Source organism: Colius striatus, chromosome 1 (assembly GCF_028858725.1).
Source record: "Colius striatus isolate bColStr4 chromosome 1, bColStr4.1.hap1, whole genome shotgun sequence".
NCBI lineage: Eukaryota > Metazoa > Chordata > Aves > Coliiformes > Coliidae > Colius > Colius striatus.
Window position 1 is genome coordinate 98499681 of NC_084759.1, and position 26820 is coordinate 98526500.

General features: G+C 40.6%; 2 protein-coding genes across 5 annotated transcripts; one reads left to right on the top strand and one right to left on the bottom strand.

The window, feature by feature from the left end:
* Window positions 1–475: 475 nt before the first annotated feature.
* GABPA (GA binding protein transcription factor subunit alpha) lies at window positions 476–22215 on the bottom strand. 2 transcript variants are annotated; one of them, XM_062002431.1, is made up of 10 exons: window positions 21789–22215; window positions 17264–17364; window positions 15524–15668; window positions 14716–14800; window positions 12471–12716; window positions 10792–10986; window positions 9919–9975; window positions 8728–8868; window positions 7613–7805; window positions 476–3243 (listed from the first exon to the last, which is right to left on the bottom strand). In XM_062002431.1, exons 2-10 carry the CDS (start codon window positions 17338–17340, stop codon window positions 3015–3017), a joined length of 1368 nt encoding a protein of 455 aa, XP_061858415.1. In that variant the 5' UTR covers window positions 17341–17364; window positions 21789–22215; the 3' UTR covers window positions 476–3014. The 2 variants fall into 2 exon arrangements, with proteins under 2 accessions (XP_061858415.1, XP_061858424.1); XM_062002440.1 differs by lacking the exon at window positions 21789–22215 and adding an exon at window positions 20625–20779.
* ATP5PF (ATP synthase peripheral stalk subunit F6) lies at window positions 22053–26560 on the top strand. Of its 3 annotated transcripts, none has more exons than XM_062002470.1 (4): window positions 22053–22131; window positions 22889–23077; window positions 24249–24373; window positions 26437–26560. In XM_062002470.1, exons 2-4 carry the CDS (start codon window positions 22908–22910, stop codon window positions 26463–26465), a joined length of 324 nt encoding a protein of 107 aa, XP_061858454.1. In that variant the 5' UTR covers window positions 22053–22131; window positions 22889–22907; the 3' UTR covers window positions 26466–26560. The 3 variants fall into 3 exon arrangements, with proteins under 3 accessions (XP_061858454.1, XP_061858446.1, XP_061858437.1); XM_062002462.1 differs by lacking the exon at window positions 22053–22131 and adding an exon at window positions 22154–22390; XM_062002453.1 differs by lacking the exon at window positions 22053–22131 and adding an exon at window positions 22154–22332.
* The last annotated feature ends 260 nt before the right edge of the window (window positions 26561–26820 follow it).

Consider the following 26820-nt stretch of genomic DNA (forward strand, 5'->3'; position numbering starts at 1 on the left):
TTTAAATAATCCCGAGAACACAAAGCTAACTATTTTACAAGGCTCCATTTTGACTCACTGCTCAGTTGCCTTCAGTATTTTTATCAAAGCACTGTTTTGAGACTTAAAAATGAAGACATTAAAGGAAGCTGTTGCAGCAACGAAGGGCACCAAGTTTCTGTTAAAAAGCAGAAACAGGTCGCCAAATGTTGAGCCAAAGATGTACCATCAGAAAAAAAGGCCGCCTGCCTTCTTCCTGTAACGAGCTCGTGATCTTAAGTGAAGCGAGAATAAAGTGCACATATCCATCTTTCAACTGGCTGCACCTGCGTGACATCGCAAATGGCTTTCTGAAATTAAGAAGCCAACAGGCATCAGCTGTATAACATTTTTATTGTACTATATTCACATTTTATGCACAAATATTTTATCTGAGTAAAAATAGAAAATAATTGTTTCATGTAAAATTACCAAAAAATGCAAAACACAAAAGAAATACTTTTATTAGCAGAGTATAAGTGTCTTTATTTAAAGAGTAAAAAGTATGCAAAACCCCTTCCGTTTTACAAAAAAAACCTGGGAATATTTTTTCTGTGTTTATCTTCTGGCAGCAACACAACAACCTCTGACAATATATTCTACAACTTTCCTTTTATTGAAGACATCAAGTTAGTCACAGATTTCTTCCTCGAGTACAGAGACTGTGACTGATTTTACACGGTTTGAAAGATTCCTTCTTTAACGATGAGAACACGGTGGAAAAGCAAATGATCCCACAACAAAGAACCCAAAGGCCTATCACACCCACTAAAAAGCTGCAAATAACCATTGGATGTATTTACAAAGAAAGTGTGATTTCAGAAGCTTCCCCTAGAGGGCTTATCCCCAAACAAGGACATTCCAGGGCACCAAGTATTGACACTGCATTTCAATTTGCTGCTGGTTTATCCTCCCATAGTTCAGTTTGATCTAGAAAGCTTTTCCTTTAAGCTTCTCCCCTTTTATATTTGAACTAAAGAGGCCTCTCACGACCTCTGCTAAATAAAACTAGTGACTTGTATTGGACTGCTGTTCTGTAACTGAGCACTGTTACAGACAGAGCTGCTGCCACCAAACCATCAGCTTCATCCTATTCTCAACAAACCTGCACCCATTTGCTTAAGCCACTTCAAACACCAGCCAACTGGTGGAACCAGCCTACTGCAACAGCAATAAGTGGGGTGATGGTTGACCGCTCATCACAGATGCACTTACACATTTTGCTAAAGGCTTAAGATTTTCTTAAAACCAGAATGAAACCAGCACGCTCAGTAGATGAAGTGCTTTAACAGCTCAAGAATGAAAAAACAACATTAAATTACTGAAGGATTCTGGCAAGAAAAAAAAAATTATGGCTGCGGTGGTGGTGATGATGAAAAAAGTAGGCTAGAACTACAGGCAACATTTCTAGTTAAGCAAAAAATATCTGCAGGTGAATATCCACCTATAAAAAAAAAAGCTCTGTCCTTGATGCATCTTTAACACAAACATGCGTCTTCTGTGTTCTCTGCCCACTGCTTGCCAGTCTGACTGTTCCTCTTTGGAAGGAGGGCAACAGTTCAGTGCTCTTGTTACTTGGCATCAATGCATTTTATGTTTAGAAGCTCACTGTACAAGCACTTTTGATTTAAGGTTTAAGAGTAGCTCAGTCCCTCACAGCATTAAAGGCTTTCCCCTTGTCTGTTTTAATTGTTCAAGGTTACCAGGGGAGATTTCACCTATAAAAAGTTGGAAAACATGCACAGTGATGTAATATACTCCTTAATAATACGAAGAGGCAAACGCAAAACCAAAACTGCACCAATTTGCAGCCATCAAAAGAAACAGTCTAATAGGCATCAGTAACAGAAGCTCAAAAGTTGCAGCCTACTTCTTACTGCATGTGTAAGTTCGCATGAAGTAATTCTCCATTGCCCAGAATTCAGGATACGTTCCAATTCATCAACCAGACTTCAATTTACACCCAGCTCTGGAGCACACATGTGGCTTATGAAGCTTCACTTCAGAACAATGCTTGAAGTTCATAAGGAAAATAATTTTAAACAAAAACTCCACATCTTTGTATTTTAATATATGTTAGACTGTACAATAATTTGGAAATCCAAACTTCTGTGGAACTGTTTTGAGCTTGCATTTTGTTTTTAAATGGGGACTACTGACTGTGAATAACTTAAAGTCTTCAGTTACTAAGGTTGTCTACCACACAGATATAAGCCCCTTGCAGAGCAGAGCATTAACCCACTCCCCCCAAAAACCAAACTGCTCTTGTGGTAGTGGGGGAAGAAATTTATATTTGCTTTTTGCTAAATGGCTAGCGTTAACAATGCCTTTTAAAACAGGTAAGTACTTGCCCTCATATATGCATATCATCTACATGTAACAATGAAATACCCATAATTGGCTTTTCGTCTAAGTCAGCTCTAAACCTGGATCTCCTTCGTCGGCACCGATCTTCAGTTCGGTCTAGTCTTAGTTTCCTTTGCTTATAAACACAGAAGCTGTTTCAAGAACCTGATGCTCTGTAACATTTAATGTGCCTGGTGGCTCTGCTTGATTAAATGAGAATAACAAACACGTTTAACTTTGAAAGTATCAAATGCCATTTGGTAGTTCAGCAGAGAACAAAAGATGGGAGAGGGCTGAGTTCAGACAACTGATTGGCCTGCCTGCATTCCTAAAAGCGCTGCAAAAATGACTTTGTACAGCTGTGGACACAGAGTGCTGACCGGTTCAGCCTCTCTCACTAACCTCAGATTGCATACCACAGAGGCCCTGACTCCAAGTTGCAGAAGTTTAGGTGATCCCTTAACATATATGGAAATATATGCTCTTAAAAGATCCAAATTTAAGCGAGTCCCAGTTCTTTGTAGAAAATCATGCACTATATTGTACTGTCAAGAAATAACAGAAGTTTCCAATTCTGATAAAGGTTAAGAGCAGCAACTGCTCTGGTTATGTAGGAAAGGCCTCAGACTCCCACCTTCAAGTCCTAGTGCTTAATTATCTTTCTCTGTTTGCAGGGATGCTGTGGCTAGTGCCACTGCTGTAACTGGCTGTGCGATGCCATGGAGCTGCATCTTGGCTAGTTTTTTCTGCTCACATTCTGTGACCAAACGATTCAACTCTGCTGCGCTGTATCCAATGAGAGTTTTCAAGTCGCAGACAAATTTGTACACAAACCTCTTGCCTTGCACTTTGCAGATCATGTCTCCATCATAGTAATACCTGTAAAAAGGGAAAAAGAAATAATCAATGTCAACTTTCAACATCAGTAACTTTTCTACACTTCAGCCATTTACTTAAGGTCACTTGGAGGTCAAAATATGAATCTTATGATTCTCATATAGTTTCATTTACCAAGGGAAGATGGTTGAAAGTTGTCATTGCACCTCGATACATTAAGATGTAGGAAAACACAGTAATCACTTTATCAGCTATAGGAAGCACCAGTTCAGAAATGAAGGTTGAGCAGTTTAAAAATAGCTTGGGGGGCAGGAGGGAGGCATGTACTAAGTTTTATATCGTGCTTCACTTTAATATAAAAGGTCATCTCCTGACTCATTATTGTTTTCTGCTTTCTTTACTCTCGTCTTTGATTTTCTAAGGCAGAAATCCATGTTGGAAACAGTCTGAAAATTAGCATTGTGCCTTCTATGATATTAAAGCAGCCCATTCTCTCCCTATTACTTTCAAAGATGGAAGTGAAACTATAAAAGCATGTTTTGGTTTTTGTTTCTTCTTTTTTTTTTGTATAGTTCACATGCTGATAAAACTACATCCTTTGCCTTTAGCTACAGCTAAAAGCGATTTGTCTAACTACAAGTACTTCTTACATTGTGTCACAAAAGAGTTTTCAGACTGAACAGAAATGCAGTAGAGAAAACAGAAAGTCTGCATGCCCCACTGCTCCAGAAACATTGTGAGTCTTCAGGTAAGACCAATAGAACAGAAGTTAGAATTTTACAATTTGTTGCTGTTCTTGTCTCACTGAGGGCATTAATATATTTCTCATTAAGAAAATCCAAGTGGCTGAGATACATCTTGGACTTGATGAGCTTAACAAGCTTGTGATAAATTGAGAAAAAACCCTAAAACTAAAAACCCCAACAAATCTCACACCAAAAAAACCCCACCCCAATCCAAACCACCAAAAACCCAAACCCAACAACAAACCCCACTTAACCAAAAGTCCACCAATCAAACAAAAACAGCCCAACAAACCTCAAAATTCACACAAATTTCCTCAAAATTCACACAAAAAATCCCAGACTTCTCAACTAAAATTCAGTCCTCCGAGTGACGTACTTATAAAGCAAAGATGATTCGCATTCACTGGCGATTAAAAACACTAACTTTAGTTTTCTAGCTCTAATGAAAAAGTGGGCAAGAAATTAACTATTTTTCTTGAAGACTTGCTTCCCTACTGGATAATTAAACAGATGCTGATTTTTGAAGATTCACCAAGGTATACGCAATAAAAAGCAGCTCTTCCCTTTTTCACCCTGCTCCAAAGTCGCAATACTGCCTGATTTTCCTCGAGCTGGAATGAAGATCTGGCACATTTCCAAACAACATCAACATCATTTTCTGTATCAATCAGCTATTGACACATTAATTTCAGTGTATTAGTGTCATGGTTTGGCCCAGCTAGCACAACAGCACCACGACAGTTTCTCGCTCGATGCCCCCATTCACCCCCACCCTCGTTAAGATGGCGGAGGATCCAGTGAAATGGGAGTAAAAAGATAAGCAAGATTGTTGTGGATTGAGACAAGGGCAGGGAGGGCTCGCTGCCAATTATGGTTCTGGGCAAAACAGACTCTAGTACTTGACTTAGAGAGGAAAGTAGGAAAGTTTATTCTACAAGAAACAGAACAGAATAAAAGCAAAAAGGGAGTAGGATGATGAGAAAATTACAACCAGCACTTTAAGATCTCCCTCCCCCATCCCTCCTTTCTTCCCGGGCCCAGCTCACTGCTCCCGATATCTCTACCTCCTCCCCCCGCAACAGCTCAGGGGGGCAGGGAGTGGGGGATGTGGTCAGTCTCTCACAGATGGGCTCTGCCGCTTCTGTCTTCTCAGATGAGGACGACTCCTGGCATTCTTCCCCTGCTCCAACACGGGGTTCCTCCCCCGGGACACAGTCCTTAACAAACTTCTCTGGTGTGGGTTGTTCCCAGCAGCTGCGGCTTCTGCCGATACAGGTTCCCTCACACGGGACACAGTCCTTGGTGAATATCTCTGACGTGGATTCTTCACCGCGGTTGCAGTTTCTGCAGTTGCAAGGTCCCTCTCTCGGGACAAGGCCTCTTCTGGGCATAAGTTTAATGAGCTGCTTTGTCATGGGTTCCTCCCCACAGCTGCAGCTGTGGATATTGGGTCCCTTCCTCGGGACAGGGCCTGCTCCGGCCATAGTGATAAAGGGCCCCTCCTTCGGGACAAGGCCTCCTCCGGCCAAAATCACTGTCCCTGGCTCGGGGCCTTTAATGAAGTGAATCGCTGCCCCTGGTCCGGGGTCAGCTTTAGCAAAATGAGTCTCTGCCCCTGATGCGGGCTCATTATCAAAATGAGTCTCTCCCGCTGATGTGGGGTCTTTAAAGAAATGAAAATAAATCTCAGCTTCACCAGTTCTCTCCATAGAATGCAGGGGAGTCTCTGCTCCAGCACACCTCCTCCCTTTCATCACTGACCTTGGAGTCCGCATGGTTGTTTCTCTCACTGTTCCTACTCCTTGCACCACCACCAGCCAGAAGAAGAGAAGAAGGGGCAGAAGAAGGAAAAGAAGATGGAGGAAGACATCTCCCCTTCCGGCTTCTTCTTAAAAAGTGATCGTGGAGGCGTCTAATTGGCTCAGCCCCAGAAGTGAGCCTTTTCTGAGCTGGGGAGAGTTGTGAGCAACTTCTTGCAGGAGCCATCTTTGCAGCCCCTTCCCCCATACCAGAAAAGGCTGTCATGTCAAACCATGACAATTAGTGAACAAAGCGTATTACTGTTTCTATTTCAATAAAACTTTCGTTTGACAACAGTGTTTACCATGGGGGGAAGAAAGAGACATTCAATATCACGTCAGACATTTAAGTGTCAGAAAACATGTCAGTATTGATGCAGCTGCCAAAATGGCAATATTTTGAGTGGTGTGATTTTTGTAATTCTGTGACTAAAATACAAAACTTCTCTAAGAGTAATTTATGCAAACTACTGTGAAGACAACTGTTTAACATCCCAGCGATAAGAACATTATTTTCGAGTTCTTCTGCTGCCTTTGAGATCTTCTGTGGAGTTTGTTGACAAAACCCCAAAAACATTAGCATCATTTACAATATTTTGATCTTCCAGAAGTTTTTCACATCTACCTTTAGGACAAAAATGGAGAGATTCACAAAACCAGGCCAGAAATCTGGTATTGCAACAATACAAGTTGGGGAGCAGCTCTACTGGAAAGGCCCTGCTTTGAAGCAGGTTGGACTAGAGACCTCCTGAGGCCCTTCCTACCTAAGAGATTCTGTGATCCTATGAAAAAAGTAACATTCTAATTTAATATCCAAATAATGCAAGAACAGCAATACAAGACCAGACAAAAAGATCTATCTAGAACAAGATGTGGATGCCAGTAGACCAAAAGCAGATGTCCAAGGGAAAGCAGGAAAGTAGAGTAAGCATATAATGATGCTTTTCCTTGCTTTCAATGATCTGTGGCTCAGAAACATCCAGAAGTTGCAACTTGCTGTACTTAATATCTTAAAATCGCTTAAATAATTTGTGGGCTTAGGCAATAAATAACTTTCTTGAAAACTATTCAAGAGAAATAGCTGTAACTATATAAACATAAGAAATTAAAAGTTCAGTCTTAATGATTTCAGAGAATAAATGAATGAATTCTCAAAGGATTCCAGAGGTCGAAATAACCAGGGGGAAGAGAGTCTAAAATTCAGGTACTTGCATTTTTGCCTCTCCTCAACCACATCACCTACAATTCAATAACACAAGTCCCTTTTACCAATCTACAAACTACAAAATCATAACGGAATGAAAACAGCCTGAAACACTTCCATTTGAATTCTGAAAAAGTTTTGTTACATTCTAGCCATTATGTAAGTATAGAAAAGTACTTACTGCTTTAAACCATAACTAGAGCAAGAGGAACACAATCAAACAGTAAAATATAAAAAAAAGCAGTAACTCAGAATATTCATATATTTCTGCATCTTTCACCAATAATTAACATTATTTAGCACACCACTGAAAAAGTAAATGCTGAAGATACGTTAAGAAGAAATGTATTTCCAAAAGCAAGCTACCCAAATTAACACATCACTGATCAATAATCTGTAAAAAAGAAAACATTTTTCCAAATGTTCAAGAAGTTATTGTACTAGCTTCTTTAAAAAAGAAAAGAAAATCCAGAAAAAAAATCCCAATAAATACCTTGCCCATGAGACTAGTACTAGGGCTGATCGGAAGAAGTAGCTCCAGAGAATGTGTTTACTCCTTCACTAAAAGAAAAGCTGCAAGTCTTGCATTATGATAGTTAAAAATAAAGTAGCCAAGCAGAAGCAAATGACTTCACATATGATCAGGTCTTAAAATTTCTTACCTCAAAGCCCGACTGAGTTTCTCATAGTTCATTGTGGGTTTGTTTTTGCGCTGTCCCCATTTTTGTGCAACCAGTTCGGGTTGATTCAATTTAAACTCTCCTTCATCACCGACCCAAGAAATACAGTCCCGAGCATCTTTGTCAGTGAGAAGTTCTAATAAAAACTGCCACAACTGGATCTGGCCATTGTTTCCTGTTGAAACAGGAACAATAAATTACATTTCAGTTAGTCCTTTTATCTTCCTCTCATAGCTAAAAATTTTCAACCAACATATTAGAGCAGACTAACATAGAATACAAGGAACACCAGCACTTAATTACTTTCTTCTAATTCTCATTGAGATACAGATAGCAGACCTTATGTCTAAAGGGAGAAACAGCGTATTCCTCACTGATATCACGTGATAAAATTTTGGCCTAAGAATCCTGCATGACATCAAAATAGACTTTTATAGAGAGTTTTAAGTAAATAAAAATTCAACGGAAAGGAGAGAAAATGATTTAAGAGAAAAATTCACAAAGCAAGAAAAAAAAAGATGAAGAAATTGAGACAAGTTATTAATAATCAAAAAGCATGTACTAATGGCAGTAATTCCAAAAAGAAACTGCAGATTTAGTGTGCAGTATTCCAGAAGGTGTATGCATTTAACAAAACAAGAAATTCAAAGTCACCAAATTTGGGGGTTGGGGTGGGGAGCAGGAGGGAAACAAGTGGAGCAAGTAGTAGCTAGGTTAGACTGCTACAACATACAGTTTATTTTCTCCTCTTTCTGTAAATGGAAAATGGAAAGGAGTGAAAAGCTTCAATAAATGCAGTGTAGTGATTTGAAATGACAGACTGTTCAGCTATAGGAAGAGAAACAATTTTATGCATTTCATTTACTGTAGGACTCGAAAGCTGTGGCACCATGTTAACAAGGTGCCTGCAGGAGCCAACCAACCTGCCAGGTCTGCACGTGCTTCCACTATATTTTGTAGCTACAGTCCCTTCTGCACCACAAGGACTTATATAAACCTTGCATTCGGAGTGACAAAGATGTGTTCCACAAATCTGTAATTCAAATTAACGAGTAAGCCTTCACTGCATTTGTATTTAGAAACGATGGAGACGATACCTGTTCTGTTCCCGGGGGAGCTTCTGTCTTCCCCAGAGATCCTTGGAGCTCTCTGTACTTTAGCTGCTTTTGCACTGCTGTTTATTACTTTAATGGTGGTTGGGGTGGCAGGCTGTACAGATGCTGGAATAATCTGCACAGCTGTAAAGCAGAGAATATTGCAGAACATCAATTATAGATTGCTGGCACAGAAATAGGCATATATAATTTATTACCCATATTAGCATAACATGTAGGAGCTAGTTTTTTGCTTTGCTGAAAAGACACACTGTGTAAGTCACATTGCTAGGAATAATTTAAACCCTTTTTACTTCTTACAGTAGAAACTCTGGTTTTAGACCCTTAGAGAGATGCCACATTACAGATAAAACATCAGCTTTAGTTTACTATCATGTGTATTACGTGTCTCCATTAAAAAAACCCCAACACTCTCATGTCTTTGTTTTCATCTTCATGCTAGTCTCCTATAATCCATCATAATGCATTTTCCTTGGCAGTTGCTGTACAATTCTCCTTACCTGCTATTCAAATGGCAACTAAATACTCTTCTATTGTAATGGCACAAGAGGATGCAAATTGCCCTACTATAGATGGCTTTAACTAGAAACAAACCCAAGATTTACTAACACAGTCTATTCGTTTAACATATAAGCTGCTTACAAGTCTTCTGCAAACGGAATCATTTTAATAATTGATGACACTGCTTCAGCTGCAAGAATGAGTTTCAAATAACTGGGAAGTTACTTTAAGGTATTTTTTCTAGTATAGGTCTCTAAGCAAGTCCTCTCTTCTACACCTCTTTTCAGTTTTTGGGAATGCTTTCTTTTGAAATCATAACATTTTAATATATCTATTCACTAATGCAATACATAACCTAAAAAAGCAGAACTCAAGACCTCATATATGTACCCCAGACAGCTTACTTCTAGAGACTGAAAAACCTACCACCCACAACGAAAGTTAAAAAGGTTAGTAGTTCAGGTCATACACCACCTTCCAGCCAATAACAAAGTATCGAGAAAGCCAGCATTTTGCTTTTAAGTTTTAAATACATTTTCCTCCACTTACCACGGAAAACTACTATCTCCAGTGATTTTCTAAGTGTTATACTATTCTAGCACTGAAGCAAAGTACAGTGCTAAACCTGCAAACAGTTAATTATGTGAATTAACTGCTGGCAGAAGTACTTACGCTGATCAATAGTCACAGTTGCTATTTCTCCAGAGTGTTCTTGGCTAGCCAACACATCTGCAAAACAGGAAGGAAAAAAAAGCTTTCTTTTAAACCACAAATTTCAAGTCACCTGAAGATCAAAAACTTTTATATTTGCAGATTAATTGCAATTCTCTTGCAAAACTTTCTGTTTGCAAGAGACGTGCATAGCTCCTGGTCTTGCAAGCACAGACACATTCAATGTCTGTCGTTCAGTCTTTAGAAATAGGGATGTAAAGGGTTAATTTCAAGGTTTCTCATGCATTGTCCATCCCCTAAATCCTTTAGGTATATCATGTAAAGATGGAAATAGTTTTTAGTCTGCCAGTTACAGACAAGCATGGTAAACCTGAACTGCACATACACACAATTGTATTATACACCTACAATGCAACACTTATAGGTTGTGTTGTGTACAAATCTAAGGACTTCATTGGCTATGCATAATAATCTTCACTTCTACATGACAGAGAGGTGTACGTTAAATAACTCACAATCAATATTTAATTACAAAACTGTCAAATTCAGGAGATGCACAAACTAAAAATCTTTATTAAAACAAACGAGTGATCATCAGTCACTATTTCCTCCCTATTAGTTACAAAGTTAGATAAAAGATGGGCAACAGTGTTAGGCTGCAGACATGTTTCATAACAGCAGGGATTCTCACTAATATCCCCTGCTATCCTGCACTGAAGCCCTCATTTTTTACTGACATTATTAAACAGACAAAACTCAGCTGCTCACAATCGGTTTCATCTTTGAAGAAATGCACCCCCCCCCCCAAAAAAAAAAAAAAAAGGAGTGGGGAGAGGGAGTAACTACAATCAGGTACAGAAAAATCTGCCATACACTTTCGAAGCAGCTCCAAATGGCTCCAGAGGATCTCTCCCCGTGGGACGCGCTGGAAAAAGTCTTCTTGACTGAGGCTGCAGAGCTCCCGCCCAGGCATGCTGAGACCATTGAGGTCTATGTCAGTCATGCTGAACTCCTTCATCACCCACACCACCCAGTGGAGCACCTGGTCTGTTGACCACTGCACTGGGTCTGGGAAAAAACATGGACAAAAAGGCACATCATCATCTACTGCACAGTTCCTCCTCACTGAGGACACAGAGACAGTCTTTACTGTAACCAACACCAACGATGACCCACAGCAGAAAGCAAGCATAACCCAGAGCTCATTTCTTGCTAAGACCTTTTCTGAAGATCTTTTGAAAAATTTTATTTAGGGGATTCTTTTTAAAAGCAGTACTAGTGTGAACAAGCTAGAAAGAGGATGAGTAAATCTAAGCATCATCTTCAAAACCGTTAATGTCATATGCAATATATTAAAACATGTCAATGAGTACAAACTGGAAACACAAACTAAGGCACTGATATTTACTTCCACTGTCTCAAGGGCAAAAACCAGGAGCGGAACAATTTATGTACTTCTCAATTGCTATATCCCAAACAGATGTCACTTTGACAAGTTTTTGTTTCAACAATTAAAAATTCCATTTTGCTTACCAAAGGACAGTAACATGATGCCATTTTCACTGCTGCTAGCTAAAACCAGGCAATGTAATCCTTTGGGAAAACATTGCTTTAGTTATCAAAAATACATTCAAAGTATTGGCAAGCTACATCTCCTGCAAAGACCTGTGACTGCACTGGATTTCTTAACACTACCAAATATCTCACTTTACAAATACATTCCAGTTTTGCAGTCTGCTTAGATACTACAGCTTTGTGTGCTGAATATGCCTCAAGAGTACATGGCTGTGCTGCTATTCAATGAGACCTGGATGGGCTGGAGAGTTTGGTGGGGAGAAATATGAAATTCAACAAGGGCAAGTGTAGAGTGTTGCATCTGGGAAATAACAACCCCATGTACCAGTACAGATTGGGGAATGAACTCTTGGAGAGTACTGTAGGGGAAAGGGACCTGGGGATCCCATGAGCCAGCAGTGTGCGCTTGTGGGAAACTGCTAAGTAACATTAATTCAAAAGATGTGATGATCTACTAGGATACTTACATTTAGTTCTGAATCATCTTTTTCCGGTATGTTGAAGTATGGCTTTCCAAGCAAAATCTAATTTAAACACCACACTCAGCATCCTACAACCTATGAACAACTTGCTTCACTGTCTTTAGAGGCAACCCCCACCAAGTACTGAGTCCAGTTCAAACTCAGACACACATAAAAAGCTTTATCACTAACACACACATTTTTAAGGAGAGGAGAACGAATAAAACTGCTTTCTAAAAACTGCAATGGCAAGAAGGTTATGGAACTAAAAGCATTATTTTAATTCAACTACTACAAACATTGACTGTACTTCTCTTCAGTCTTTTTCTTACACAAATATTTGCCCTGTACTTACCCATACCACAGGAAGCCTTCTCTGAGGTACTGGAGCACTTCAATTATATAACCAAAACTAATTATCATTTATGGAAAACACCAATCCTCCAAACAAGAAAACCCAGCCACTACCCAAACACATGCACGTGCACACACACACAGAGAGCCGTGTGTTATTACCGTAGGGTATCCCAAGACGCTCCTGCTCCTTTCGGTAGCCTTCCAATGCTGCAGCCCATCGTGTCACTTGCTCAGATGTTTCATCTGAAATTGTTGTAATATGTTTTGTTCCATCCAAAGTTATCACTTGAGCTTCCTCAACAAGATGTGCTTCAGCCTCTGCATGATGAGCATCTGGATCAATCACTACTTCCACAGTTTCCACAGGCTTCACAATTTCAAGGATGTTTAACTTGGGCTCTATCCCTAGGTACAGAAAGAACAAATATAAAGATAGCAATGCAAATATGACAAAAATGTTGGTTTTAAAGCTTTCTGATTATTAGGTGTTACCATACTTAGGAAAGAAGCATTTCACAAAAGCATCACCAAAATTCTGCAAGTGTCCTAAATTAGAATGACATATTCTTTAATACTGTATATATTTTAGCAAGGTGATCACAAAGCTGTCTCTCTTTCCCTTCTCAGTATTACAGTCTCCTATTTAGGTGATCCATTTCAAATACCTTGAACAGAATGTTCATCATGTGCGCAAAAAGAACACATATTTTGGTTTCTAAGAAAGATACTCAAATAAAGAAAGAAAGTAAACAAAAAACCTCCACCAGAACAAGCATCTTTGCTGCAGCCAAGAGGCATTTCTTTCAGCCTTTACAGTATTTCCCTGATATCTTTGGGGTCTACAGATATTTTCTTTCAGTACTCTACAAAAGGCAATGTGTTTAATGAAAAGTAAAAAGAAAAGTTGAAATTTCTTCATGTTTTAAGCTTCTTCAGCTATTCACATTTTGGTTTTAGATCTGTCATTTAAGCTACTATACCACGGTCGGAATATATGTCTGTATCTATTCTGTAGCAATAAAGAACACGTTCACTAATGCTACTAATGCTTTTTATCATCACCTTCTCTGTCCTCTTCTGAGAGGGCGTTTTGTCCAACTAGCACTTCACCAAATTTCTGACATTGTAGAGAAGATTTTTCTTGTCATTATAGTATGCTAAACAGAAAAAAAATCTCTCCATTTTTGTGACATATCATTTCTCTTATAACCACAACTAACAACCACATTTTTCAAGATGTTTATCAAACATATTTGCACATTAAAATATCATTAAATTTCATTTTATTACAACTTGGGAAACCTTGATGAGTGTTGAGCACTTTACAGTAGGATTCACAGAACATCACATGGCCAGACTAACTTCGGTACCTTGTGCCATAAGCAATCACTTTGTGTCCATCCCAGATAATCTACATTAAAACTCAATGTTAGACGTAGGGTCTGTAAGTGACAGTCTTGAAAGGTAAAACCACAATCGGTTCACAGTTTTTAATGCAAAACAAATGGAGTACTAACCTGTAGTACCAGTAAGAACAAAGCAACTCTTTTTCAGACAGGAAACGCTACAAAGACTGTTAAGTACAATACACAACACTATGAAATTAAGGAAGTGAAAATAGATGTAGACAATCAATAAGTGGTTGATTAGAAGTGAACAGGAAGGAAAAACTTACTTTAGAGAGTAAATGTTTTATCTAGGCCACCTAATATCAACATGCATAGCACAGGTAGATAGAAATGCTACTGGTTAAGATTCTGGTTTTGATCTTCAAAAAAGAAAGTAAAGAAAAAAAGCTTCTAGAGAAGAATAGTTCACTATTGCTCAACAAAATAATTCGCTGTCAAAAAACTACATGTCAAAAGAACTGTGAATCTACTGCTTTATCCATATTGCAAACATAGAGATCAAAGTGATAAGTCTCTGTGTAAAAATGTTGTGAAGTAACAGTCTGTCACCTATCCTACTGCAAGGCTAGACTAACATTAATTCATTGGATTTGTCTGCATCTCTTTCACACCTCTTCTTTTTTCCAGTATTCCCTAGACAGCACGTAATTTATGGAACATAATGCAACAATATCACAGACTCCAGAAGTAAAAACTGGTACAAAAAGTACAAAAATTCAAGTACATAAGCTAGCAACACATATGCAGGTGTTGCCAGTACAAGCCCCTTCACTGCTAATTGTCTGAAGCTAGAGAATGTACTAGGGTTAAGACTGACTTACAGACAACGTGGCTTTTTTTCCTTGAAATGTCTAGTATTAACCACAGCCAGAGAAAGGACATTAGTCAAACTGCTTCTTCAATCTAAATCAATGTTTCATTACACTTAGGAATTGTTCCTTTACAAACTAAAAATAGTAAAAGCCTCCGTTCAATAGACAGACATAACTGCTTACCTTGTCTAGATATTACTTGCACACTGAGTTGCACTGTTCCATCTGTTTTCACTCCTTGATCAAAAAGGCTTCGGTCTGGGTCCAGCTTGACAAATGCAAAAAAAAAAGTATTAGTCTCACAGTTACAAGAAACTTACTCTCCTTTAAACACCAGAAACACTTAGTGTCTGCAGCACATTTTCTGAAGAAGTGTGGAAATATTTCTAGTACTATGTAGACACAGAACACGACAAAGAATTCAAATGGAATTTGAAACGTTCCACTCTGGTCTGTTTAAGGTAGTTTCACTTAGAGACATTTTTTAGCCTAACAAAAAACCCAATACCTGGAACTACCTTCACTTTGTGAAAAGTACCTATAGTTCCTTTTCCCAGTTTTACCATCTTCATAAAAATGCTTGTCTTTAAAGCACAATGAGAAACAGTTATAATGTCTAACACATGGTGGCGCCTGCAAAAATAAGGGAGGTGGAGGATTCCTTCAGTTATGTTTTGATATCTATGCACCTGATTAGTATAAAAACCTTTTAGCGTCATTCAGATTCAAAACAATGTTAGACTCACAGAAGTTCAGGCACCAACAGATCATGTGGGTTGCCCCAGAAAAGAGTGTATTGTTGCCCTCATTCTTCTTTCACTTGTAAAGTGGTAATTTTTTTGTTTCTTACCCTCACCCCAGGAATCTTGAAAGTACTTTGATCTCATTCACCAAATGAAGCATGAATTCCATAAACAATGGAAGAAATAGACAAAGTATGTAAAATGCTTCCCCATTAAGAGGTGAAATCTTTTGTAGTCTTTCAGTTTACCTGAATATCTTGTAGACAGATTTCATGTGCATCCAAGGAACACTGCAGTCTGGGTTCCAACAACTTCTTAAGATTTCCAATTGGTTCATTGATGTCAATAGCTTGACTCACAAATTCTGCTGTGGTGTAGGTTTGCTCAACAATGCTTAAATACCAAATTAATATACAAAAATATTATCTGCATGTTAAAACGGTACACGTGTAGCAAAGCTTCAAAAAAAAGTTAAAACTACATATAAGGTAATACTGACTCTGAAATCTTGATATCACACAAAAACACTTCTTAGCTTGAGTAGAGAATTAATTACTAAACTTGGTTCGATTGATTTTAGAGTTGTGCAGCTTTTACCCTATCACCATTAAAAAGCTAGGTTAAATACCAAGATTGTTTTCAGATCACCATTTTCAAGAGATTAAGTCACCATTAGCATATTCTACATTACTAACTTCCATGTAAACTAATTCTATCAGCCTTGCTTAAACTACATGTAAAATAAAGTTTAAAAACACGAAACACAGAAACTTGATGGGGGAAAATTAAATCTACTTTAATATAGACTAATTGTCTTTATCCTTGTGCTGACAGATGAAAAGACAAGATTAATGCATACAAGAGACATCTAAAAGGAGCTACAGCAACATGTAGCCTTGAAGGAAACATTAGTCACGTCATGGTTGTCCTGCATTAAAATGATGACAGTATTGGTGTAGGCATTCAGAAACATCAATGTATGGGGCTCATGTCTTAACAATCTCAGACAGTCGGTCTCTCTACATTTATACAGGAGAAAATCTGAAAGTATGCAGACATAGACAGTTTCTAAGTAGTCAAAATGTACGAGGAGCTCAGCATAATAAATACATAATCTATAATAATAAATTATTTAATAATAAATCAGCCAATAACTGGGTTTGAGTCAGTTCTCCAAAGCAGTTTCCTAAAGAGCAGGTCACCTACCAGTCTCAGCTAAGACTATCCAACACATCAACTGCCTCTCTGCTTTCAAAAAGAGTTGTAAAAAAACAAGAGGAAGCATTAGGAAGAAAAAAAAAAAAAAAAACCCAACAAGTTGAGATAATTAAGTCAAAGAATATCTTGCTTTGGTGCCTACAGTTCCAATGGCCCTAACAACAATGTAGTCAATAGATACAAAACATACGGACTGGAGAAACAGAAAGGTTCATCTCAATTAGAGAAGGATAAAACAAAGCTGAAAGTGTTTGTAGTATCTAAATGCAGACATATTCCTACAGACATGAAAGTAGAGGAAGATAACTACTATGAGAGAAACAAAATGGTTTGGGATTTAAGCAATTAAGATTCAAGAATATGATAGCATTATAGTGGTTTCCTACAGTTGCTACAGTTCCACTTCAAGAAAACTACCATTTAATTAGCTAAGAAACAGAAAAAAAATGAAGGAAGGACAAGCTAAGAACTTCATACCCAGCAAGAAAGTTGAAAAGCTGTGGAAACAATCAACAGCAGGATTATGGAGATCATATTCAGCCAGTTACTTCTGCCAGTTTGAAGTTCTTTATTTTAAGTTACTTCTAAGTAACTTTAAAATTACTTATTTCATAACCATAGCCTTGGTTACGAAGCATTACACAAAACCTAGTAATAAATCTGAATAAATAGAATTAGTGCACACAGCCATAAACCTGAAGCCAACTAAGGAAAGCAAATAAATAAATGAATTACAGCCTAAGGATCCCCAAAGGTAAAGGCATACATACCTTTCTTCAGTGCATTCCTGCTTCTCAGTTCCATCAATTTCGATTTCTATCAGCTCCTCTGCTTCTCTCTTAGTCATGGCTAAAATGTCTTAAGAACAGAGCTATGAACAGAAAAGAGTATTTTTGTAAGTCACAGACCGACAAACTACATGATGGATTGTTTCTATCAAACATTTTTTTTAAGTAAATACCAGTATGTTTTTTTTAAAGATAAGAATTCACCTAAAAAAAACAAAGCCAAAAGCTAATATAGATTTCACAAAACAGATGGCAATACCTGTTTCTCAAACAAATGCTCTAGGGGGAAAATCCAGATCTATAAACGGACGTTAGCACACAGACGAAAGCATGATTTTTTTAGAGGCATCCAAATTTACTGCACATTTTTGTTATGGGCCAGCCTCAGCTTGTAGGGGCTGGCTAAAAACTGAGAAGTCTTTCAAAGTTACACCTGTTTTGCTGACTAGATTCAACTACATATTGCCTTCCTAGAAAGGCTGAAAGTTGATGCTTATTAATTTTAACATCATTTTACTTAAAAGGCTGCAACAGGAAGACCAACGGAAGATCTATGATTTCCTCACAGGTAAATAAACTCAACAATAAAGTGCTTATTGATTGTCTCATCTTTCCAACCATCCTTCTCACGGGTGATTGCTCAATGACATGTGCATAACGAGTGCATCTTGCTAAATCCCAAAATAATGCAGTATGTTAGTAATTAAAAGGAAAGCTATTCTGTGACAATATTCTTACTGCAGATTTTTGCACCCTGTAGAATACTGGAGTCTGTCAGAAGGTAAGGAGGAAAGAAAGAATTGCAGCATTTGGTTTGCAAAGTCACAGATTGCATATAGTATTATCATGTTAAATGAACTGTCCCATGCATCGTAAGTATGAAATACCAGTGATAAAGAATTGGGCCAAGCCAAATGAATATTTTATGAGAAATAACACCATTAACTCATAGGAAAATGAGTAGAAAGGACTAAAGAGGAGAAAAACATCACAGAAGAAAAAGTGAAACATATTACTATTTAGGCATGCACAATAGCAGAGATTAGCAAAGTTTCCATGCTGAAATCATTCTTTCCTAGGGACTCCTCTATCCGAAACTCAACTGTTGATAAAAGAATTTATTAATGACAAGTTAATAAGGGATCCTATTAAACTTTATCAAAAGGAACAGTAATCAACTAAGTTGTATGGTTGTTACATAAAAAGTTTAAAGAAATTTTAAGTTTTCATTGACTCCTTCAAAAGCTATCATAGAATCATAGAATGGTAGGGGTTGGAAGGGACCTTTAGAGACTGTCTAGTCCAACTCCCCTGCAGAAGCAGGTTCACCTAGATAAGGCCGCATAGGAACATGTCCAGGTGGGTCTTGAAGACCTCCAAGGAAGGAGACTCCACAACCCCTCTGGGCAGCCTGTGCCACTGCTCCCTCACCCTCACAGCAAAATAGTTTTTTCTTATGTTTAAGTGGAACTTTTTGTGTTCCAGTTTCATCCCATTACCCCTTGTCCTGTTGCTAGCTACTACAGAAAAAAGGGATGTCCCAACCACCTGACACTCACCCTTTAGATATTTATAAATGTTAATAAGATCTCACCTCCATCTCCTCTTCTGCAGGCTAAACCGTCCCAGTTCCCGCAGCCTTTCCTCATATGAAAGATGTTCCAGTCCCTTGATCATCTTGGTGGCCCTGCGCTGGACTCTCTCCAGCACTTCCCTGTCCCTCTTGAGCTGAGGAGCCCACAACTGGACACAGGACTCCAGATGAGGCCTCACCAGGGCAGAGTAGAGGGGGAGAAGAACCTCCCTTGACCTGCTGGCCACACTCTTGATGCATCCCAGGATGCCATTGGCCTTCTTGGCCACGAGGGCACATTGCTGGCTCACATTTAGCTTATTATCAATCAGGACTCCCAGGTCTCTCTCTGCAGAGCTGCTCTTCAGCAGTTTGACCCCCAGCCTGTACTGGTACAGGGGGTTGTTCCTTCCCAGATGCAGGGCTCTGCACTTGTCCTTGTTGAACCTCGTGAGCACATAAAAAGAGTTTTGTAGAAACCAAGGACTTCACATGATACCAATCTGTAAGAAGGTATCAGGACTAGACAGGAAGTGAACAGCACCTCATTAATATCTCACCACTAGAAGCAAAACTAGAATCTGTTCTGCTCACATACCTGGAACCATGAAAATCCCCTGACTGCCAGGACATGTGGTAGTGTCCCCTGAACAGAGCTCTGAGAGACCAGTTCCCAAACCACTTCTTCTTGTATATTTATTTTCATGATAAATGGGGAAGAATGCAACACCACTTCTAAAGACTGTAGGCATCCTAAATAACTGTCTGAAAGAACCGATATCTGTGTGGTTACAAGTGATCTGGTTGATTCTTAACAGGTTTTTCAAACTTAAGGTTTGAGCAAAGTCCTTTACTGAAAACTCCCAAAGCTAACTGGTATCATAAAAAAGGAGAGAAAATTCTTTCCTATATCAGCAATCAGACAAAAAACCCTGAACAAGAAAAATAAGTCGTGTGTGTCTGTGTGTGACTTTACCAGTAATGTCACAAAAGGGGTTGAAGCTATAATTTCTGCTCTTTGATATATTCATAAGGTATTTGTTGAGAAAATCATGTCAAACTGAAGAAAAATCCTACCATCTCAAGTGATTTCTGGCAGAAAATATTCAATATTGGTAAATGCAAAGTCATGCACAGTGAGTAAATATTGTAATACCATAGCAACTTTGTGAAAAGTAGATAAGACATTTGGAAGTCCCTATGGATTGGACTCCAAATTGGCAGCTGGAGTAGGAACTGTTCAACTCAGTCTTCAAAGGCAATTTACAGTTGCACGTGGCAAGCTCTACTACATTTCTGGTTACCCTAGCAAGGCAGGAGAGGGGAGCACAGGCAGCAGGTACAGAAAGAGGAAGGAAGATGGTTCCATTGAGCACAGGTGCTAGAAAAGCAGATGACAGGTGGAACAAGGAAGAGCGACATCATGAAAGTATGTAAAGTCATCAATAGCTCAGAGAAACCTAATGGGGAAAATTATTCAGTCTTTCCTATGCTAGAATAGAGTCCTGATGATATAAACATTTCACAGAAAGTCTAGCAAAATTTGTTGCTGCAGGATGACAGAGTTGAATGTGTACATAGGTTCAGATGGGACTCAGCTTCTTCAGTCTTCCCTGAAGGTTACTGAGAAACTAGGGAACTCAAACATTTGTTTGAAGGAACATCTTAAAACTGTGCTTGGTTTGTGGAAGGTATTGCCTACTGGAGCAGTATTTTTCCTTCAACCTAAAAAGCCCGAAGACTTACCTGTTATACAAGACAGAATCTTACCATAATGCCTGACAGAGAGCTCCACTAATGTAAAAGAAGACACTTGTCATAGGAGCCTTTTTTTCTCCCCGCACAACAGCCCAGTGCTACTCCAGCATCTTTTCCAGTTTGGCCTTTGCAGACAAGGGAGAAGTCCCATTGTTCCCTTCAGACTTTTTTTTTTTCTCTTGGGACACAAGAAATCAAGCAAGTAATAAGCCCGCTACAATCTGGGCACAAGCTCTACTACTAGAATTAGTGGGTTTTATTCTACCAGGTAACTGTGAAGTAGGGGCAATTACTGGAGCCCATTATCAACTGATAAGCCCCATCTCTGAAGGTATTTGTGCTCCCAAGATGCTCTGGTGTTTCAGTTGTTCATGGAAAGTTTGGTACTACCCACCCCTCTTACCATTTTAATTTGGTAAATGAACAAGACACTCTACCCTTCACCTTTTTTTTTCAAGTTACCAGCCTGCTGGGATCTAAGACAACAGACAGTGGACCACTAAAGGGCGTGGGGCCATGCCCAGTTTCAAGTGTTCTCCTCTCTTATCAACAGCCAGAAGTTGGCGAACAAATCCCAACCGGGAAAAGTGGCTGTGCAGCACGTACCTGGCCGAACACCAGGACGCAAACTATGCAAGATGCTGAATTCCCTCTTAAGTTTTCCTCCAAAGTGATTTTTCACCGATAGAGTTTTTACGCCCTGGAGAGAACTCGTGGACCTCGGCCCGGGCTGCCCGACCGGCCCTCCGCCGCCACGGCAGGACCTGCGGCGGGAGGATTAACCTTCCTCCCGCCTCGGGCGTCCGCCGCGCTGCTCGAGGGGCCCTTCCCTGCGTTCCGCCGCAGCCGGCGGCCGCCGACCTGGCCCGGAGGCGCCGAGGATCCTGGGGATAGGGCCGCTCCTCCGGCTGCGGGGCCGCCGCCACAGGCCCTCCCACGGGCGGGCAGGCGGCGGCTCAGCCAGGCCGGCGGCCGGTGCGGACCCGCGGCCGGGCGAGGCCGCTCCTCCCCACAGGAGACCCGGTTCCGCCAGCCTCCCGCTTCCCCCCTCCCTCCTCCTCCTCCTCCTCGCGGCGCCTCATCGTTGTTTGAACCCGAAACGGAAATGAGACTCGCGGTGCCGGGGAGAAACGGAAACAAAACACGGGCCGGGCCTCCGGGCCGCGCCACACTCACCCGCCGCCGTCCGTCCAGCCGTCCGCCGCGCCGGCCCCGAGCGGAGCGGCCGCACAGCAGCTCCCACCGCCGCGGTCCCGCAGCTCTCGCTCGTCCCGCCGCCACCGCCGCCCTGAGGGCACCGTCGCGCGCTGGGGATTGGGCGGCGCGGCCGAGCGCGGGCCCGGGCGGGGAGGGCGCGCCCACACCGACACCCCCCCGCGCGCCCGACGGAACTACAGCTCCCGGCAGCCCCCGAGGCGGCGCCTGGCACTCCCCGTCGCTCCTCTTCGCCCGGAAGCGTATGGCCCGCTTCCGGCGCCACCGGCGGGTGGCGAGGCGTCCGTGCTGCCCTCTCGCCACGGTGGGCGGCTGCGTCGGACCGGGCGGACGCGAGGGACGCGAGGGACGCGGGTGCCGCCGCCCCGGGACCTCCGTGTGCGCGGCCGCGGGGCTTAGCGCTGTGGTAGTACCGGAGCGCGCGGCCGGTGCGATTCCCGGCGTGCCTTGCGCGGGGAGGCGGGGCAGGGCGGATCGGGACGGCGGTGGCGGCGACTCTCCCAAGGTGACTGGAACGGGTGCGGGTGGCCAGCTGTGCCCTGCACCTTCTGGCAGTGGCCCCGGTGGGTGCGGGCGATGTGTAGCCTGTGCGACTCCTGTTTGCTGTTGGTGCATCCGGGCCTTTGTGCTACATGGCCCCGCCGGCCCGCAGGAGGTTGCCCGGGGCGGGGGAGGTCGAAACGGGGACAGCGGCTAGAGGCGTGAAAAAGCGAGGGAGGGAGGACCGGCCGCCACTGGCTTTGGCTGGTTTAAAATTGTTATTTTTTCTGGTAACAAGGCAAAAGCTGGAGTTCTCCGTTTGTCCCGGTGGCGGTGCGAGCAAAGGTGTGAGCAGCCGCCTCATTGAACAGGCCGTGCCACAGCAGCCGCGGTGCCACCGTGCACTCTGGGTTCAGCGTCTGCCCGAGTCTTTACCCCAGATTGCACACCGGTTTAAACATTCTTTCTGGTTTAAGCCCTATCTCCGGACTAAATCTGGTTTATTTAGCTTCTTAATGCATATACATTGCAGGAAGAGCTAACTAATTCTGTGTGTTCTGGCTGATTTATTATTTTTTTAGCTCAACCACTACTGTCATCATGAATATGCATCAGATTCTGCGACTTTCTTCCATTTTGCGCTCTGCTATTTCCATTCAGTTGCGCAGAAACATAGGATTCTCTGCCGTTGTCTTTAATAAGGCAAAAGAGCTTGATCCAGTTCAGAAGCTCTTCGTAGACAAGATCAGAGAGTACACCACAAAGAGCAAGTAAGTAAAGGAAAATAAATGAAGACAAAAGGAGGGAAAATGTTGACAAATACTAAAATATGTTAGCTTTGTAGTTTGGCCGCTAAATACTTAAGGTTTGCACTCTTGCAAAGTAGGAATGCTTGTTGTTGCATATGTGACAGAAAATGTCCCATTTTTAGCCCCTTACAAAAAAAACCAACCCAAAAGTGATGTTATTTTTCTTAGGGGTTAAGGCACTCAATTAAGTTTATTTACAGAGGATGTGAACATACCAGTATGTTAACTTTTACTTCTCCGTGTGCTCTCTAAATAGAAAGAAAAAAAAAGCCCTTAATCCCCTTCTTTTTCCATCTGGGGAAAACAGCTGTTTTTGTCTTGTTTCCAGAAGCTGAATGGAAATAGCCTCCAAAAGCAACTGAGAATTTACAGAACTATGAGGCAGATATAGTAAACATCTAAAGTTAATAAGCAATTCGTTCAAATGGAATTTTAGATTCTTGTAACATCTGAATGAACTACTTAAAACTATAGTACTTCTGTCTAATTTATTCCTGGGGAAGAAATAAGCTACTTCTTAGTTCTACTGGAGGAAGATGTGTATTTGCACACGTACAAAGAGGCTTTTGTATGGAGGTATATTTTTGGTGGCTTTCCCAAGCGTGTTACCTGTGTTGGTAGAACTGAGCATTAAGTAGTCTAAAGAGTGACTATTTTAATTATTTTATATTTTTATCCCAAGAAATTCCTGGTTGAATCTATATGAATGCAAACCCTGTTTCTTGGGGTGGGTTTTTTTTTTTTTTTTGCTTGTTTAGTATTCAAAACATCTGCTCAGGCAGTAGCAGACGTATAAATCGCAATTTTATTAGGAAATCACACCTAGAACAAGTGAAACTAAGAGCCCTGAAAGCCTGGATACTCAATGTAGTTTTGTGTATCATAAGGCTACCTCTTTAGCTTGGATTTTCATCATTGGTAGTAGAAAGCCTGAACTTCACCCAAGAATATTGTTTATGTGTAAGGTAAGTAGGCCCTAAGGTGTGTCTTTTTTGGAAATGTTTTTAAATTATTTGTTTTAGTTGGTTGTCCAAAAGGTTTTTAATTTGTAAGTGGCCATGAAAATGTAGAATTTCCACATGACTTTTCAGAACTGAGCTGTTAATCGGAACTTTTGATGATTTTGTTTTAGGCAAGCTGGAGGGCCTGTTGATGCAGGCCCCGAGTTTCAGAAAGACATGAATGAGTCCCTTGCTAGACTTCAACGGGCGTATGGTGAGGGAGATCTAACCAAGTTTCCAGAATTTAAATTTGAGGGTGAGTTTTAACAATCTTACTGAATTGCTAATTGCAAGTAAGGACATGTTCACTGACTGGTTTTCTTAATTCCTATTTAGTTTTTATCTGGACTGTTAATTTTGCTTAAGATGCCTTCAGTGAATCTCCTTACTTTTGCAGAGTTCACATCTGATTCCATCTGACTTCTCTGGTTTTTAATTTTTTTTTTATTATTTGGTCTTTTCCAGCAGAGCTGTGGACTTCTTAATACTGATGCTTAACAAGATCTGCAGTGAGATCAGGCTATCTATCTTAGATGCCCTTCACAGGCCCTAAAGAAACAGGCCCAAAATAAATAAAAATAGTCCAGGGCCTATATTATGTGACCTCTCAAAGAGGTTATCAAGACTATAATTTTAAAGCCAGAAAATTATTTCAGAAAATGAACTTTGGTTACTTACAATCACTTTGTGAATGAATTTTCTTCAGTTATTTGAATACAGCTGCTCTTTAACTGCTGTAATTTTGTGTTAGCACAATTTCATATTATCCAGATTGATAATGACAAAGTGTGAGGATTGTGAGGATTGGCTGATCAGGAACACATCCCACAGACTTTGTCTGCCTTAGGGCGTAAAAGCAACAATATTTTTTTACTGACAGGCTCATTTCTATAATTTGTTTCTTTTGTTTGGTTAAGTGCAGCTAAAAGTCTTTGTCACTCACAAGCAGTTTTATCTGAAGTCAGGTTTTGAGAGGAGTAAGCTGCCTTTTTCATGAGCTGTAAGCAGCTGGTATCTGGGATTCAGCATCTTTTGAATGTGCCACTGGTTTACAAGGCAAGGCTTTGGTAGCGGGAGGCTGCAGGGGTGGCCTCTTACCAGGAGAGGCCAGGGGGTCTTCACACCTCAGAGCGAGCTCCAAAATAGACCCAGTGCAGGATGCAGCTGAGCCACTCAGCTATTCTGGTGGTGACTCTGTAACAATATATTTTTTAAAGGGTGAAAAATGCTGTCTCTGTCCTCAAACCTGTCTTGTGGAGGGAGGGAGGGAGTGGTGGAAAGAGTGAGAAAGAATGAGGCACTTTGGGCATCTGGCAGCCAGCCAAGGTCAAGCCACCATAGTCAGTGACTTGTAATTCTGACCAGACTAACTGGGCATTCTAAAGTCTAGTTTAGACTAGGAACAACACCTAAAAATGTTTTGGTGGGATTTCAGTTGGATTAAGGAAGAATGTGGCATCAGATTGTTACTGATGCAAAATAGAATATCTATAAAGTAATGTCTGTAGTGGGGTTTGGGTTTTGTTTTTTTCCATTTCCCAGATTTAGAGATGTGGTTTCTTTATATTCAGTTCTAATATGTGAAACAAGACATATTAAAGTTTAGGATTTCTTTCTTAATGAAATAATTCATGTGACCACAGGACCAAAAGAATGTGGAGGGAGACTGTGGTCTTTTACCACTGTTGCCCACCCTTAATCTAATTTCAACAAGCTTTCAAAACTCAGTGAGTAGATGGGTGAAAATAGATCACTGGCAGTTGAGCCTTACTTCTCAAGACTCTGAGTAGCAAGGAGAACAGGCATTAATAACCCACCTGTAAAAAGCCATAACCGTTCTGAGTTTGCACCTCTGACATCAAAAACTCTTTCCTCAGTGTTTGTATGTGGAGAATATCTGTTAATCAGCTCTAAAACTGTAATCAAGAGGAAAAAAAGCTTGTTTACCTGCTCTTACATCAGAGCTATGTTGGAAAGAGTGGTAGTGAGTCCAGTAACGTTCTAGTTTACAATTTCAGTTTATCTGCCTTCTCCTACCCTTGGTGTTGCTAAAAGCTGTTTTGGCAGAACATTTAGTAAGGTTAAACCTTATGCATAACTTCTCCAAGATGGAAAAGACCTGTCTCCAGTGTAGTTTATTTTTTATCACTACCCACATCCAATCCTATGCTGAAACAAAGTAAATACTGGTGTAGACTGCAATCTGTGAGAGCTTGCTTTAGCTTGCCACCTTTAACTTTTAGTTTTCTTTGAATAGCAGATGAAGAGGTTGGAATAGAGACTAATATGACTTTTCTCTCCCTCTCCTTCTTCCTTCAGAGCCCAATTTTGAGGAGACTCCAAAATGATCTCTGCAGCTCGTACACCAAATAGCAGCGTACATCCATGGAGCTGCTGAACATAGCACCAGTTGTAACTTAATAAATGCAGTATTTCAGTTTGATTTCAGAAGTGTGAATAAGTTATTTACTGATGGTGAGCATAGTGGGCTTAAGTGACTGAGGCACCTCAGTAGGGTTCTTCAGTGTTAAGTACACATGTCCTTGGCCAAGCTACATTGAGTGCTGAGAACATACAAACACTGATAATGATACACAAAGAAGGAACTATGTGTGTATTGTATCCAAAAAGCTTCCACAGAAACCCCATGAACCTCTAAATCTGTAGCAAAGCCCTATAGAAGTGATGGTCCTGTACAGCCAA

Excerpts from the sequence above, each read along its gene's own strand:
- ATP5PF (XM_062002470.1), top strand. The coding sequence starts at position 22,908 with ATGAATATGCATCAGATTCTGCGACTTTCTTCCATTTTGCGCTCTGCT. Across the intron at positions 23,078-24,248 it reads GAGTACACCACAAAGAGCAA|GCAAGCTGGAGGGCCTGTTG; the intron begins GTAAGTAAAGGA and ends ATTTTGTTTTAG. Across the intron at positions 24,374-26,436 it reads TCCAGAATTTAAATTTGAGG|AGCCCAATTTTGAGGAGACT; the intron begins GTGAGTTTTAAC and ends TTCTTCCTTCAG.
- GABPA (XM_062002431.1), bottom strand. The coding sequence starts at position 17,340 with ATGACTAAGAGAGAAGCAGAGGAGCTGATAGAAATCGAAATTGATGGA. Across the intron at positions 8,869-9,918 it reads AACTGTGACTATTGATCAGC|CTGTGCAGATTATTCCAGCA; the intron begins GTAAGTACTTCT and ends TCTGCTTTACAG. Across the intron at positions 7,806-8,727 it reads CTCCCCCGGGAACAGAACAG|GAAACAATGGCCAGATCCAG; the intron begins GTATCGTCTCCA and ends CTGTTTCAACAG.